Source organism: Aythya fuligula, chromosome W (genome assembly GCF_009819795.1).
Source record: "Aythya fuligula isolate bAytFul2 chromosome W, bAytFul2.pri, whole genome shotgun sequence".
In the NCBI taxonomy this organism is placed as follows: Eukaryota; Metazoa; Chordata; class Aves; order Anseriformes; family Anatidae; genus Aythya; species Aythya fuligula.
The window spans coordinates 18,350,469-18,366,640 of record NC_045594.1 but is presented as its reverse complement, the minus strand read 5'-3'; the positions used below and the strand labels follow the sequence as shown (position 1 = coordinate 18,366,640).

At 46.9% G+C, this 16,172-nt stretch overlaps 1 protein-coding gene across 2 annotated transcripts in view; it reads right to left on the bottom strand.

Moving 5' to 3' along the window:
* The window catches only part of LOC116501391 (E3 ubiquitin-protein ligase KCMF1-like), a 136,672-nt gene that overhangs the window by 33,417 nt on the left and 87,083 nt on the right, over nt 1-16,172 (bottom strand). The window contains exon 3 of one of the 2 annotated variants that reach the window (XM_032206918.1): nt 15,695-15,834. In XM_032206918.1, the coding sequence (XP_032062809.1) occupies nt 15,695-15,834 (140 nt within the window). The remainder of the gene's footprint in view (nt 1-15,694; nt 15,835-16,172) is intronic. The other variant, XM_032206919.1, reaches the window with a different exon arrangement.

Here is a 16,172-nt window from a genome sequence, read left to right as displayed (position 1 = left end):
AATACCATGCTGATGTTTTAATTGTTGCAGAGCAGTGCTTACACTAAGCCAAGGACTTTTCAGCTTCTCACTATGTCAGTGGACAGGCTGGGGGATGCAGCAGGAGCTGGGAGGGGACAAAACCAGGACAGCTGACCCAAACTGGCAAAAGGGGTATTCCATACCATCTGACATCATGCTGAGCAATTGATAGGGGGAGTTGTGGTGGTTTTACCCTGCTAGGCAGCTGAACTCCACCACAACTGCTCTCTAACTCCCCCTCCACAGAAGAGGAGGGGAAGAAGTAAAGGAAATAAGAACTCACAGATTGAGATAAGGATAATTTAATTAAAGGGAAAAAAATATTAAGGAAAGATTATTACTAATTAAACAATTTAACTAAAGGGAAAAAAGGGAAAGGGGAAAAGGGAGGGGAAAATAAAGAAAAGAAAAAAAAAAAAAAACGAACAAGCAAAAACAAACAAACAAACAAAAAACAAGTAAAGGCTGTGTGGAAGTGATGCTTGACCACGTCCTTGAAGCAGGGCCTCAACGCACGTAGCCGGTGTTCGGGAGGAGGACCGACGTTTTCACAACGAGAGCCCACCCCTCCCCTCTTCTTCCTGTTTCCACCCTTTATTGGTGAGTGTGACATCATATAGTATGGAATATCCCTTTGGTAGGTTTAGGCCAGCTGCCCTGGTGATGTTTCTTTCTCACTTTTTTGCCCACACCCTAGGAGGGTTTAGAGAGAATCCTGATGCTGTGCCAGCACTGCTCAGCAGCAGACACAACATTGGTGTGATAACACTGCTGTTCTAGCTACAAGTGCAGAGCACAGCACTGTATGGGCTGCTGCAGGGAAAGTTAACATCCCAGCCAGACCCAATACAGGTGGCTCGCTGGGGTGAGGGGACCAGCTGCTCGGGGATAGGCTGGGCATCGGTCAGCGGGTGGTGAGCAATTGCATTGTGCATCACTTGTTTGTACACATTATTAGTAGTAGTACTATTATCTTCATTATTTTTATTTTCCTTTGTTTTCTGTCCTAACAAACTGTCTTTATCTCAACCCACAGGCTTCATTTTCCTGATTCTCTCCTCCATTCCACTTTGGGGGGGAGGGTGAGCAAACAGCTGTGTGGTGCTTAGCTGCCAGATGGGTTAAAACACAACAGTCCTTTTGGCACTGAACGTGGGGCATGAAGGATTGAGATAACGACAGATCTGACCAGAGCGTGTTAAAACAAAATTCTTATAAGTGTTAGATCAGTTTAATAGTTGCTCATCACAATACTGATTTTTTTGATCTCAGGTCTGCTGTGCCTGTTTTGCAAATTGAGTTATATAGCACATTACTTACTGTATGCGTTCCTTGTCGTGCTGCTTATCCTTTCTGGGGGCTGGTTTAAGGTTATTATTTTACTGTACTGTATAACTCTGGCTTATGATATGATAAAATTACTGTCATGAAAGTAATCTGGTATTTGTACTCAACATTGCCGTCAACTCCATACTTTGGAAACCATATCTCAGAAACTATTAACAATTACACCTTTTACCTTTTTTCTTCAGGGAGCCAATCTATAGAAGGGACTGGGGGAGATGTTTTTTTCCCACTCATTCACCCTCCCTTTCTCCTTTACCCCCTTCTTCTCCTCCAGGCGAGTTACAATAGCTTTTCAAGACTTTGAATATCCTTGGGATGTTCAGACCAGCATGTTCTTATTGTTATTACTCATGAATATACTTTAGATTTTGTTTAAGGTTAAACAACTACTTAGGAATGCCATCCAGAGATCTGTCCTGAGGCGGGATAGTTGTGAGTGGCAGGGAGTGTGGAAGGATATGGGCAGGCATCTAGAGCAGTGGGCACCTCCAGTGCCTTGGAAATTCACCCCTGAAAAACCACAAAATCCTAAAAAACTGGTAGAATGCTTGAAAAAGGTGTGTCATCACCCTAGCAATTCCAGAGATACACAAATCACTGCAGTGTGCTGGGGCTTGCCCTATGCTTACTGAGCTGCAGTCAATACCACTATAACCCAAGTGACAGACCCTGCAGCCACTCCAAGTCCTGTGACAGGCCCAACGGCCACTCCAACCCATCCCATCCCTGAGCAGCATCCCGGAAGCCCATCCTATCCCTGAGCAGCAGTCCCACCCGCACTGGCCAGCCACTCCATATTAATTGCTCAGCATGACTTTATATGGTATGGAATACCCTGTACTCAGCTCTGGTGAGGCCGCACCTCGAGTACTGTGTTCAGTTTTGGGCCCCTCGCTACAAGAAGGACATCGAGGTGCTTGAGCGGGTGCAGAGAAGGGCGACGAAGCTGGTGAGGGGCCTGGAGAACAAGTCCTACGAGGAGCGGCTGAGGGAGCTGGGCTTGTTCAGCCTGGAGAAGAGGAAGCTCAGGGGTGACCTTATCGCTCTTTTTAGGTACCTCAAGGGAGGCTGTAGCGAGGTGGGGGTTGGCCTGTTCTCCCACGTGCCTGGTGACAGGACGAGGGGGAATGGGCTTAAGTTGAGCCAGGGGAGTTTTAGGTTAGATGTTAGGAAGAACTTCTTCACTGAAAGGGTTGTGAGGCACTGGAACAGGCTGCCCAGGGAAGTGGTGGAGTCACCATCCCTGGAAGTCTTCAAAAGACGTTTAGATGTAGAGCTTAGGGATATGGTTTAGTGGAGGGCTGTTAGCGTTAGGTTGGAGGTTGGACTCGATGACCTTGAGGTCTCTTCCAACCTAGAAATTCTGTGATTCTGTGATTCTGTGAATCACCTTCACAGCTACCATTACGCAACAAGTATGAGGCTCTAGAACTTGACAGTCAAGCAAATGACGATGTAGATGAAAGCCCATCCCAGTTGGAAGGGGTGCCTAAGGCAAGGCAACCTAGCCCCCTTCTATCAAGAAAGAAAGAAGGGTTATCGTCATAGGGGACTCCCTTCTGAAAGGGACAGAGGGCCCGATTTGCCGTCTGGACCCAACTCACAGGGAAATCTGCTGCTTCCCTGGGGCTCAGGTAAGAGACATTGCCAGGAAAGTCACTCGCATGGTACGGCCCACCGACTACTACCCGCTACTGTTTTTTCAGGCTGGTAATGACGAGGTAGCAACGAGAAGTTCGAGAACAATCAAAAGGGACTTTAGGGCTTTGGGGCGACTGGTTAAAGGATCAGGGGCACGGGCTGTGTTTGCCTCTGTCTTTCTGATAGGAGGGATCAATGTTGACAAGCAGACTCGTCTTATTAACATGTGTCTTCAAGGCTGGTGCAACCAGAAGAACTTTGGGTTTCTTGATTATGGGAAGGTCTATGCAACACCAGGCCTGCTGGAACCAAATGGGATGTGCCTCTCTCACAGGGGGGAAAAGGATTTTTGCTTAGGAGTTGGCAGGGCTGATAGATGTGGCTTTAAACTAGAGTTGAAGGGGGAAAGGGATAAAACCCTAAAGCCGGTGATAAGCTAAGAGATGGCATGCCAGAATCAGAGGGACTGTGTGCTGGTGGGGTCTTTTGGTCTGCTCCACAAGGTGCTGTGTACAATGAGGCACATTTGAAGTGCTTCTACACCAACACACACAGTATGAGAAATGAACTGGATGAGCTAGAAATATTGGCCCAGTCCCAGAGCTACAATATCATTGGCATAAGTGAAACCTGGTGGGATGAGTCCTGTGACTGGTATGTCACAACAGATGGTTACAGGCTCCTCAGTAGGGATAGGCAGGGCAGGTGAAGCGGTGGGGTGGTGCTGTATGTAAAGGAGGGGCTGGACTGTGTGGAGACTGCAGTTGGCAATGGCAAAGTTGAGAGTATTTGGGTAAGGATTAAGGGACAAACAAATGAAGGGGATGTCATCATGGGAGTCTATTACAGACCACCCAGCCAGGATGATGACACCGATTAATTATTCTTTGAGGAACTAAGCGATACCTAAAGATCAGCTGCCTTTGTCCTTATGGGGAACTTCAACTTGCCAGACGTTAACTGGGAATATCACACAGCCGACATAAGCAGGTCCAGGAGGTTCCTAAAGCACCTCGATAATAACTTCTTAGTACAGGTGCTAAGGGATCCAACTAAGAAAGGTGCCCTCCTAGATCTGTTGCTGGAGAACAGAGAGGGTCTTGTGGGGGATGTGTCAATTGGCGACCGTCTTGGTCATGGTGACCATGAAGCAGTTGAGTTTAAAAGTTTTGGTGACAGGAAGAAAACTGCCACCACAACTTCAGCCCTGGATATGGGGAGAGCAGACTTCAGGCTGCTCAGGGAACTAGTTAGCAAGATCCCCTGGGAAACTGCTTTTGAAGGCATTGGTGTCCATCAGTGCTGGTTAGTCTTTAAGCACTGCCTCCTAAAAGCACAGGATCAGGCAATTCCAAAATATTGGAAGTCAGGCAGGCGGGGCAGACAGCTGGCTTGGCTGACCACGGGTCTTCTGGAGCTTGGGCATAAAAAGAAAGTGTATGGCTGCTGGAAGCAGGGTCAGGCAACATGGAAGGACTACAGGGACACTGTTTGCCTTTGCAGGGAGAAAATTTGTGTGGCCAAAGCCCAATTAGAGTTGAAGCTTGCCGGGTCTGTGGGAGACAATGAAAAGGTTTTTTTTTAAATATGTGAATAGAAAAAGGAGGACCAGAGAAAACATAGGTCCACTACTTGAAGGGGAAGGTCAACTCACGAACAAGGACATGGGCAAAGCAGAGACATTTAATGCCTTCTTTGCCTCTATCTTCAATGCCAATGATAGGCTTTGGGACCCCGGGTGCCCTGAGCCGGACAACTGTGACAGTGCGAGCGATAAACTCCCAACCAACCCTGAATGTGTGTGGGATCTACTGCTCCACCTGGATCCATACAAGTCTATGGGTCCTGATGAGTTTCTTCCCAGGGAGCTTAGAGAGCTGGCTAACGTCATCGCGGGACCTCTCTCAATTATTTGTCAACAGTCTTGGGAATCTGGAGAGGTCCCAGTAGACTGGAAGGTGGCAAATGTTTTTTGCCAATTTTCAAGAAGGGCAAGAAAGAAGACCCTGGTAACTACAGGCCTGTCAGTCTCATGTCAGTGCCTGGTAAAATTATGGAGAAGATAATCCTTGAAGTTATTGAAGCGCACCTGGGAGACAATGCAGTCAAGGTCCCAGCCAACATGGGTTCACGAGGGGTAGGTCCTGCCTAACAAATTTGATTTCCATTTATGATAAGATCACCCATCTAATTGATCAAGGGAAACCAGCTGTTCTGATTTTCTGAATTTCCGTAAAGCTTTTGACACAGTTTCTCATATGATCCTACTGGACAAAATGTCCAGCGTACAGCTAAACAAAAACATCATATGATGGGTGAGCAAATTGGCTGACGGACAGGGCTCAAAGGGTTGTAGTAAATGGCGCCACATCAGACTGGCGGAAGGTCACTAGTGGGGTCCCCCAGGGCTCCATTTTAGGGCCACTCCTCTTCAATGTCTTTATAAATGATTTGGATGTAGGACTAGAAGGTGTTTTGAGCAAATTTGCTGATAACACTAAACCTGGAGGAGTTGTTGACTCTGCTGAGCATGGAAAGGCCTTGAAGAGAGATCTGGACAGATTGGAGAGCTGGGCAATCACCAACCGCATGAAGTTTAACAGGAGCAAGTGCCAGGTCCTGCACCTGGGATGGGGCAACCCTGGCTATATGTACAGGCTGGGCGACGAGACGCTAGAAAGCAGCCCCGCAGAGAGGGATCTGAGGGTTGTGGTTGATAGCAAGCTGAATATGAGCCAGCAGTGTGCCCTGGCAGCCAGGAGGGCCAACCGTATCCTGGGGTAAGTCAAGCACGGCATTGCTAGTCAGTCGAGGGATCTGATTGTCCCGCTCTACTCTGCACTGGTGCGGCCTCACCTCGAGTACTGTGTGCAGTTCTGGGCACCACAGTACAAAAAGGATGTGAAACTATTGGAGAGTGTCCAGAGGAGGGTGACGAAGATGGTGAAGGGCCTAGAGGGGAAGATGTACGAGGAGCAGCTGAGGTCACTTGGCCTGTTCAGGCTGGAAAAGAGGATGCTGAGGGGAGACCTCATCACGGTCTACATCTTCCTCACAAGGGGGAGCAGAGTGGCAGGCTCCAATCTATTCTCTCTGGTGACCCATGATAGGACCCAAGGGAATGGAGTCAAGCTGCGACAGGGGAGGTTCAGGCTGGATATCAGGAAGAGGTTCTTCACTGAGAGGGTGGTTGCGCACTGGAACAGGCTCCTCAGGTATGTTGTCACGGCGCCAAGCCTGTCAGAGTGTTAGAAGCTGGTGTAGTTTAACCTGGCTGGCAGCTATGCACCACACAGCCGTTCGCTCATCCTCCCCCCTCCCGCTCTGGGGTGGGGGAGAGAAACAGGAAAGTGAAGCCTGTGGGTTGAGATAGAGACAGTTTTTTAAGACAGGAAAATAATAATAATAAAAGTACTACTAATAATAATGTGTATGAAACAAGTGATGCACAATGCAATTATCACCATCCGCTGAACGAAGCCCAGGCTATCCCCGAGCAGCCGCCCCCCCCATCCCCCACCTAGCCACCCCTATATATTGTTCAGCATGACATCAGATGGTATGGAATACCCCTTTGGCCAGTTTGGGTCAGCTGTCCTGGGTCTATCCCCTCCCAGCTCCTGCTGCACCCCTAGCCTGCCCGCTGTCAGGACAGAGCAAGAAGCTCCCTGGCTTAGTGGAAGCACTGCTATGAAACAATTAAAACATCAGCATGGTATCAACACTCTTCTCATCCTAATCCAAAACAGCATGCTAACAGCTACCAGGAGGAAAATTAACTCTATCCTAGCCAAAACCTGGACATATATCCAATCTTTATTCCATACCATTTATGTCAAGCTCAGGTTACACCCTTTCCAATTCATTCCAATTAATCACCATGTTCATCTATGGTATATAGAATGTCCACTGAATTTGTATTGTCCGTGACTGACTTCGGGCTCCATCTGTCATAGAAGTCTTTCAGGGCAGAAGAGATGGTGTGTGATGTTGCATTGCCACACGTTGAAGCTTGTTCTCATTCCATCACATCTCTGTGCTTATCCAATTCTATCAAAATTCATTCATTATTATCTGCGTGGCTGTTACAGTGATACCATTAATAAGACAGTGACATATAGCAATCATGGTAGATGATCATGGTACAGAGTATTATATAATAATTAACATAAAACAATTCAACTCATGGGCTATTCTCACCCAGTCTTAAATCCTCTTGAGGTACACACTGGACACCCAACTTTCCGGATCACTCAACTTTCCCGGAGGCTGGTGCATGATAGGGGATGTGATACACCTACTCAATACCATGTTCTTTGGCCCAAGTGTCTATAAGGTTGTTTGGGAAATGAGTCCCATTGTCTGACTCTATTCTTTCTGGGGTGCCATGTCGCCATAGGACTTGCTTTTCAAGGCCCAGTGTAGTGTTCTGGGCATTGGCATGGGGCACAGGATATGTTTCCAGTCACCTGGTGGCTGCTTCCACCATTGTTAGTATGTAGCGCTTGCCTTTGTGGGTTTGAGGGAGTGTAATGTAATCAATCTGCCAGGCCTCCCCATATTTATATTTCAGCCATCATCCTCCATACCAAAGAGGCTTTAACCGCTTGGCTTGCTTGATTGCAGCACATGTTTCACAATCATGATTTACCTGTGCAATAGTGTCCATGGTCAGGTCCACCCTTCGATCACGAGCCCATCTGTATGCTGCATCTCTGCCTTGATGGCCCGAGGTGTCATGGGCCCATCGAGCTACAAATAATTCACCCTTATGTTGCCAGTCCAGGTCCACCTGAGCCACTTCAATCTTAGCAGCCTGATTCACCTGCTAGTTGTTTCAATGTTCTTCAGTGGCCCCATTCTTGGTCACATGAGCATCTACACAGTGTACTTTTACTACCAGGTTCTCTACCTGGGCAGCAATATCTTGCCCCAGTGCAGCATCCCAGATGGGTTTGCCTCTGTGCTGCCAGTTGCTCTGCTTCCATTGCTGTAACCTCCCCCACAGCAGCTGGGAGAGCGAGGAGTGAGAACCAGCCCTGCAGACACCAAGGTCAGTGCAGAAGGAGGTGCTCCGGGTGCCAAAGCTGTAGTTCCCCTGTGGGCTGTGGAGAGGACCCTGGTGGAGCAGGTTGTTCCCCTGCAGCCCATGATGTACCACGGTGGATCAGATTTCCACACTGCAGCCCACGGAGGAGCCCATGGTGGAGCAGGAGGATCAGGCCTGAAGGAGCTTGCGGCCTGTGGAAAGCCCCTGCCGGAGCTGATTGATGCTGGAGCAGCCCAGGGAGAGGAGCCCACACATTTGCAGGTGATCTGGCAGGAGCTGCTGCCCATGTTGGAGCAGCTTGCTACTGAAGGATGGACCCCGTGGTACAGACCCATGTTTGAGCAGTTCTAGAAGAGCTGCTGCCTTTGGGAAGCCCATGCAGAATCAGTTCGGGAAAGGCTGTATCCAGTGGGAGGGACCCCACATTGGAGCAGGGGAAGAGAATGACTGTGAAGGAGCAGTAGAGACAAAGTGCTATAGACTGACTGCAGCCCCCATTCCTCCATTCCCCTGTACCGCTTGAGGGGAGGAGGTGGAAGAGGATGGATGGGGGGAAGGTGTTTTTAGTTTGTTGATCTCCCTGTCCTTATCTCAGCCCCTGAGGCCTTTTCATCGTATTTTCTCCCCCTTTCTCTTCAAGGAAGAGGCGTGAGAGAGCAGTTGTGGTGGAGCTTAACTGCCAAGCTGGGTAAAACCACTAGAAACAGATAAGCTTCATTGTCAACATCGCTCACTGATAGGATTTTTTTTTTCTTTCCAGCATACTTTCTTTTCCCCCTCTTCTTCTGAGAAGATAGTTAGAGAGTGTTTGTGGTGGAGTTTAAGCTGCCCAGCAGGGTAAAACCAGTACAACTATAAGCAGTAGTTCATATGTTCTTAGGAAAGACCAGGAAGCCTTTGAATCTTAAAATAGGTGGAGCAATTTTACCTCCACTACTACTCCTTCACATGAGACCCCTAGCAGGCCTCCTTCTCCTACAGAATTCGTCAAAATGTGAGAATAGCTTAGAGGTCAGAACAAACAAGTTGGAAATCACAAGTCATTTCTCTACAACTTATTAAGATCTGAATATTCTTCCTCAAGCATGCACATTTTTATAGCAACCTACAGCAAAAACAACTAGGCAAGAGTTCCCAGAATGTCCTTCTATAATCATACATTCTTCAACCATAAAAAGTATTTGAACACAAACACGAATACAGACATAGATTTGTATTCAAACAGACCAAAACTCCCTCAGCAGTACTCACAGAAGGGAGGGCAGCCAATGATACTGGAAGATGGAAGCTGGCAACAAGGACCAGCAGGAGGAAGAATCTTTCCCCAAAGTCTGAGGTGCCCTTACAGAACCGCTTCACCCCTCTGTGGACTTAGAAGGAAAAACCCCTTTTGGGGGGGAAGGAATTGTGAAGCTGAGTAAGACAGACAGGTCTGCTCCCCATGTAACAACTAGTCCAAGTAAGAAAAAGTGACAGGTGATAGTAGCAGTAGACTCTCTTCTGAGAGGTACAGAGGCACTCATCTGCCGACCTGGTTCTGCTTTTAAGGGAAGTCTGCTGTTTACTGGGGGCTTGTATCAAGGGTGTTACCAAAAGACTGCCAAGCCTTGTACAGGCTAAGGACTATTATCCACTGCTGCTGTTTCACGTGGGCACCAATGATGCAGCCAGGAACAACCTGAAGAGTGTCAAGAGGGATTACAGAGCCCTGGGAGCAGCAGTAAAGGACTCAGGAGTGCAGGTAGTTTTTTCATCAGTCCTGCTGGTTAAAAGGGAGGGGGTTGAAAGGGCCAGTTGAATCTGGCAAATCAGCAGATGGTTTCAGGACTGGTGCCACAGACAGGGGTTCAGCTACTGAGATTATGGGGCTTGCTTTGAGAAACTTGGTTTACTGGGAGCTGAGATGGGGTCCATCTATCAGAGAAGGGGAAGAACATCTTTGGTCATAGTCTTGCCAAGCTGATGAAGAGGGCTTTAAACTACAGGAGTTAAAGATGTATGCATGCCTGCAAGACTATGACCTCATTGGCATTAAGGAGATGTGGAGGGACAGCTCCCTTGACTGGAGTGTTGGAATGGAAGGATACAGGCTCTTTAGGAAGAACAGGCAGGGGAGATGAAGAGGGGGCATCACCCTCTATGTCAGTGAGCAGCTAGAGTGCATGGGATGGATGAGGAGCTGACAGAGCTTACGTGTCAGGATTAAAGAGAGGGCAGGGACAGGTGACATTATAGTGGGAGTCTGCTACAGGCCACCTGAAGACCAAGAAGACCAAGCAGATGAGGCCCTCTATAGATGGATATAAGCAGCCTCACATTCACAAGCCCTGGTTCTTGTGGGGTGTGCTGGATCTGGCTGGGATGAAGTTAATATTCCATGCTGAAGCCCATACAGCACTGTGCTCTGCACTTGTAGCTAGAACAGCAGTGGTATCACACTAGTGTTTTGTCTATTGCTGAGCAATACTGGCACCACATCAGGATTCCCTCCAACCCCCTGAGAGCCAGCAGGCTGGGGGTGGGCAAGAGATGGGAAGGGGACAAACACCAGGGCAGCTGACCTAAACCAACCAAAGGGATATTCCATACCATACGATGTCACACTCAGCAATAAATGTGGAAAAGGGAAGAAGAGGGGAGGGGTGGACTCTTGTTATGAAAACGTCTGTCCTCCCAAACAACTGCTACTTGCATTGAGGCCCTGCTTCCTGGGACATGGCTGAACATTACTTGTTGATGGGAAGTAGAGAGTAATTTCTTTTTTCTCTCTCTCTGTGCTTCCGCACAGCCTTTGCCTGTTTTGTGGTGGTTTTTTTTTGTTTGTTTGTTTGTTTGTTTTTTGTTTGTTTGTTTGTTTGTTTTCCCCTTTTCCTTTTCCCTTCAATTAAATTATCCTTATCTCAACCCGTGAGTTTTTTTTTTTTTCTTTCCAGCATACTGTCTTCTTTCCCTCTTCTTCTAAGGAGGGGGAGTGAGAGAGTGGTTGTGGTGGAGTTCAGCTGCCCAACAAGGTAAAAACCACCACATGGGGGACTTCAAGAATCATGATATCTGTTTGAGGGACAGCACAGCAGGACATAGGCAATCCAGGAGGTTCCTGGAATGCATTGATGACACTGTCCTTGTTGCCAACAAGGAGAGGTGCTATGCTGGACCTCATTCTCACCAACAAGGAGGGGCTGGTAGGGCATGTGAAGTGCAAGGGCAGCCCTGGCTGTAGTGATCATGAAATGGTGCAATTTAGGGAAGCTTTCCTGAGGGAAGCAAGGAGGGAGCACAGCAAGCTTGCTACCCTGGAATTTGGAAGAGCAGACTTCGGCCTCTTCAGGGATCTGCTTGATATAGTCACATGGGACAAAGCCCTGGAGGGGAGAAGGACCCAAGAAAGCTGGTTAATATTCAAGGAACTTTAACTGCTGTTAAAGATAACAAAAAACGTTTCTATAAATACATCAACACAAAAAGGAGGACTAAGGAGAATCTCCATCCTTTACTGGATGCGGGGGGAAACTTAGTTACAAGAGATGAGGAAAAGGCGGAGGTGCTCAATGCCTTCTTTGCCTCAGTCTTTAGCGGCAATACCGGTTGTTCTCTGGATACCCAGTACCCTGAGCTGGTGGAAGGGGATGGGGAGCAGGATGTGGCCCTCACCATCCACGAAGAACTGGTTGGTGACCTGCTACGGCACTTGGATGTGCACAAGTCGATGGGGCCGGATGGGATCCACCCAAGGGTACTGAGAGAACTGGCAGAGGAGCTGGCCAAGCCACTGTCCATCATTTATCAGCAGTCCTGGCTATCGGGGGAGGTCCCAGTTGACTGGCGGCTAGCAAACGTGACACCCATCTACAAGAAGGGCCGGAGGGCAGACCCGGGAAACTACAGGCCTGTCAGTTTGACCTCAGTGCCAGGGAAGCTCATGGAGCAGATCCTCCTGAGAGTCATCACACAGCACTTGCAGGGCAAGCAGGCGATCAGGCCCAGTCAGCATGGGTTTATGAAAGGCAGGTCCTGCTTGACGAACCTGATCTCCTTCTATGACAAAGTGACGCGCTGGGTGGATGAGGGAAAGGCTGTGGATGTGGTCTACCTTGACTTCAGCAAGGCTTTTGACACTGTTTCCCACAGCATTCTCCTCAAGAAACTGGCTGCTCTTGGCTTGGACTGGCGCACGCTTCTTTGGGTTAGAAACTGGCTGGATAGCCGGGCCCAAAGAGTCGTGGTGAATGGAGCCAAGTCCAGTTGGAGGCCAGTCACTAGTGGTGTCCCCCAGGGCTCGGTGCTGGGGCCAGTCCTCTTTAATATCTTCATCGATGATCTGGACGAGGGCATTGAGTGCACCCTCAGTAAGTTTGCAGATGACACCAAGCTATGCGCGTGTGTCGATCTGCTCGAGGGTAGGAAGGCTTTGCAGGAGGATCTGGATAGGCTGCACCGATGGGCTGAGGTCAGCTGCATGAAGTTTAACAAGGCCAAGTGCCGGGTCCTGCACCTGGGGCGCAATAACCCCAAGCAGAGCTACAGGCTGAGAGATGAGTGGTTGGAGAGCTGCCTGGCAGAGAAGGACCTGGGAGTGATGGTTGATAGTCGGCTGAATATGAGCCAGCAGTGTGCTCAGGTGGCCAAGAAGGCCAACGGCATCCTGGCTTGTATCAGGAACAGTGTGACCAGCAGGGCTAGGGAGGTGATTGTCCCCCTGTACTCGGCTCTGGTGAGGCCGCACCTCGAGTACTGTGTTCAGTTTTGGGCCCCTCGCTACAAGAAGGACATGGAGGTGCTCGAGCGAGTCCAGAGAAGGGCGACAAAGCTGGTGAGGGGCCTGGAGAACAAGTCCTACGAGGAGCGGCTGAGGGAGCTGGGCTTGTTCAGCCTCGAGAAAAGGAGGCTCAGGGGCGACCTTATTGCTCTCTACAGGTACCTCAAAGGAGGCTGTAGTGAGGTGGGGGTTGGCCTGTTCTCCCACGTGCCTGGTGACAGGACGAGGGGGAATGGGCTTAAGTTGCGCCAGGGGAGTTTTAGGTTAGATGTTAGGAAGAACTTCTTTACCGAAAGGGTTGTTGGACACTGGAACAGGCTTCCCAGGGAAGTGGTGGAGTCACCATCCCTGGAAGTCTTTAAAAGACGTTTAGACGTAGAGCTTAGGGATATGGTTTAGTGGAGATTGTTAGCATTAGGTAGAGGTTGGACTCGATGATCTTGAGGTCTCTTCCAACCTAGAAATTCTGTGATTCTGTGATTCTGTGATCACCTCCTCCAAGCTCAGGAGCGATACATCCCAAGAAAGAGGAAGTCGGGCAAAAACACCACAAGCCCAGAAAGCCAACCTGGCTTGCAACCTGGGCTGCATCAAAAGAAGCATGGCTAGCAGGTCAGAGGAGATGATTCTCCCCCTCTACTCCGCTCTTGTGAGACCCCACCTGGACCACTGCATCCAGCTCTGGGGTGCCCAAATGTAAGAAGGACATGGACCTATTAGAACAAGTTCAGGGGAGGGTCACGAAGATGATCAGAGGGCTGGAACACCTCTCCTATGAAGACAGGCTGAAGGAGTTGGGGTTGTTCAGCCTGGAGAAGAGAAGGCTCTGAGGAAACCTTATAGTGGCCTTCCAGTACCTAAAGGGGGCCTAGAAGAAAGCTGGAAAGGGACTCTTTGTCGGGGAGTGTAGTGATAGGACAAGGAGTAACGGCTTGAAACTAAAAGAGGGTAGGTTTAGATTAGATATAAGGAAGAAATTCTTTACTCTGAGGGTGGTGAGGCACTGGAACAGGTTGCCCAGAGAAATTGTGGATGTCTCATCTCTGGAAGTGTTTAAGGCCAGGTTGGATGGGGCTTTTAGCAACCTGATCTAAGGTGTCCCTGCCCATGGCAGGGAGGTTGAAATTAGGTGATCTTTAAAATCTCTTCCAATATAAAGCATTCTATGATTCTATATCCTCCTCTGCAATAACCTCCACTGGTGGAAACATGCCAAAACTTCATGATCAAGAATTTAACCTAGGATTGCCAACATACATAACTTAAATTAGCGAAGCAAGCTTTAAGAATAAATACAAAACATACCCCCATACCAAAAAGAGAAATCTAAAAACAGGGCTACAGATTTTTCTAAAAATAAAGTAGACTGAACACTAAGCAGTGCAAGTATGTAGTTTCTTAAAACTGTAATGAAGTCTGATAATAAACCATTTCAAATAGCATCAAAACCAAGTGCAAAGTCATCTCACACTTTCGAAAAATTTCAGACCTTTTGGCTCAAGCAACAGTGATATCTAGATATAAAAATTAGAAGAGATTAAAATGATTACCAACAAAAACAGAAGCAGAACAATTCTTCCTTTATTGTATGGTGTATAATCGCTTTGCACCAATTACTACTGTTGGAGGGGTGGTGAGGTAGAAAAGATAAGGCCATTTTAGCCTTAACTATTTTCAAAATGAAGTATATATATTTTAACACTTACACATAGATCAGAATTTCAAAGGCACCTACATGTGTAACTTTTTCTATCAACAGGCCTTTCCAGAAAGGAATCTGTGATAATATTTTAGAATCTGAGGTTATACATCTCAAATATGATATTAGCTACCCCAACAAAGAGATTGTTAGCTGCTTAGCCACATTCTTCTACTCCAACTAAGTTGTCAGGCACTGATACCTCAGATAGTGGACTGTAAACAGAAATATTTCATGAAGCATATTCTTAAACATGCCATCTGTTTTAATGCTGGTGGTAGAGGGAAACAACAGTAATAATCCTAACAGAAAAACAAGTTATGATGCACAAATATACCAGATTTCAAAAGTTTTTTTTAAAAAAAAAACAGATCAACAGATTAGCTGCATACCTTTCTCTATCTCCAACTAAAGAAGGCTGACATCTGACATAACTATAGACCTATAGGACATTGTGTGCCAGATTGACAGCTAGGCAACTACATGTGAATGGAGAGACACTGCTATATAGAATAACCATGAGAACATTCTAAATATTGCCAAACATATAGTAAATAAGCTCCAAAAAGGGCAGCCTTAATATCAAGCCAACTAAATAGTGTAGTTTCTTCCTCTCTTACGTGATCAATCTCACTATATTAGAATACCAGTAAGATGTAGGAAACTTCCAATACCTCCACTGATTTTCAGGAAATGCTTTCTGGATTTTTGTTTGTTTTCAAACAAAACAAACTAACAGAACACTGTTGGGCTAATTTAACATTAGCATTAAAGTTCTGAAGTCAATGATTCTCTGCTATACTCACCCTATAGTCAGAATATAACGGCATGGGCACTAATATTCATAGAGGCAGAAGCTACGTGTAAATAAAATATTTAGTACTATGCTACTACAACATTAGAAGTTGCCCAGTTAAAAAACAAAAGTAACAGAGGCGCACAACTCAATGGTGACTTAATCATTTTCCATGTACCTAACTGAAATGAAACATTTTGTTGAGTGTACTCACTAACTACAAAAAACCTTAATAAAACATTCCCATCTCTCAAATACAGGTACATACCTCCCCACTCAGCATTTAAATGAACAAACACTTCAAGGAAAAAAATATATTCAATTTCTAGATGAGAAATTTTCATATGCTTTCACTGTAATAAAAAAAATGCTGAAGCAGCTTACCACCTCTGTTGATGTTTCTGCATGTTCAGAAGCAACATGTTCTTGAAGAGATGTTTCTGTATAACCCATCTTTCCACAATAAGGACAAGTAAAAGACTGTGGCTGTTCTACAGAGAAAGCTTCTCCACCATAATACAAATCTGGAAAAAGATGATGTTTTAAGAGGAGTTATTATTAAGCAGCATAGCCCATTCTTTTTTTCATATAATTCTTTATATATTCCTATGTGCATGTAATAACTGTCAAATTCATTCATTCGTTAATCAAAATAAATATTTTAATTCCGCACAAAGTGAAGATGCTGATATTGTATAGTTGTTCAATGACTCAACTGACAAACAAATAGACAGACTACACAGCATTTTCACTAATAAACAATTTAAGTTTCTAATATTCAGGAAGAGTGTTGTGGTTTAATCCAGCAGGCAGCTAAACACCTCTCAGCCGTTCGCTCACCCTTTCCACCAAAAGCAGGATG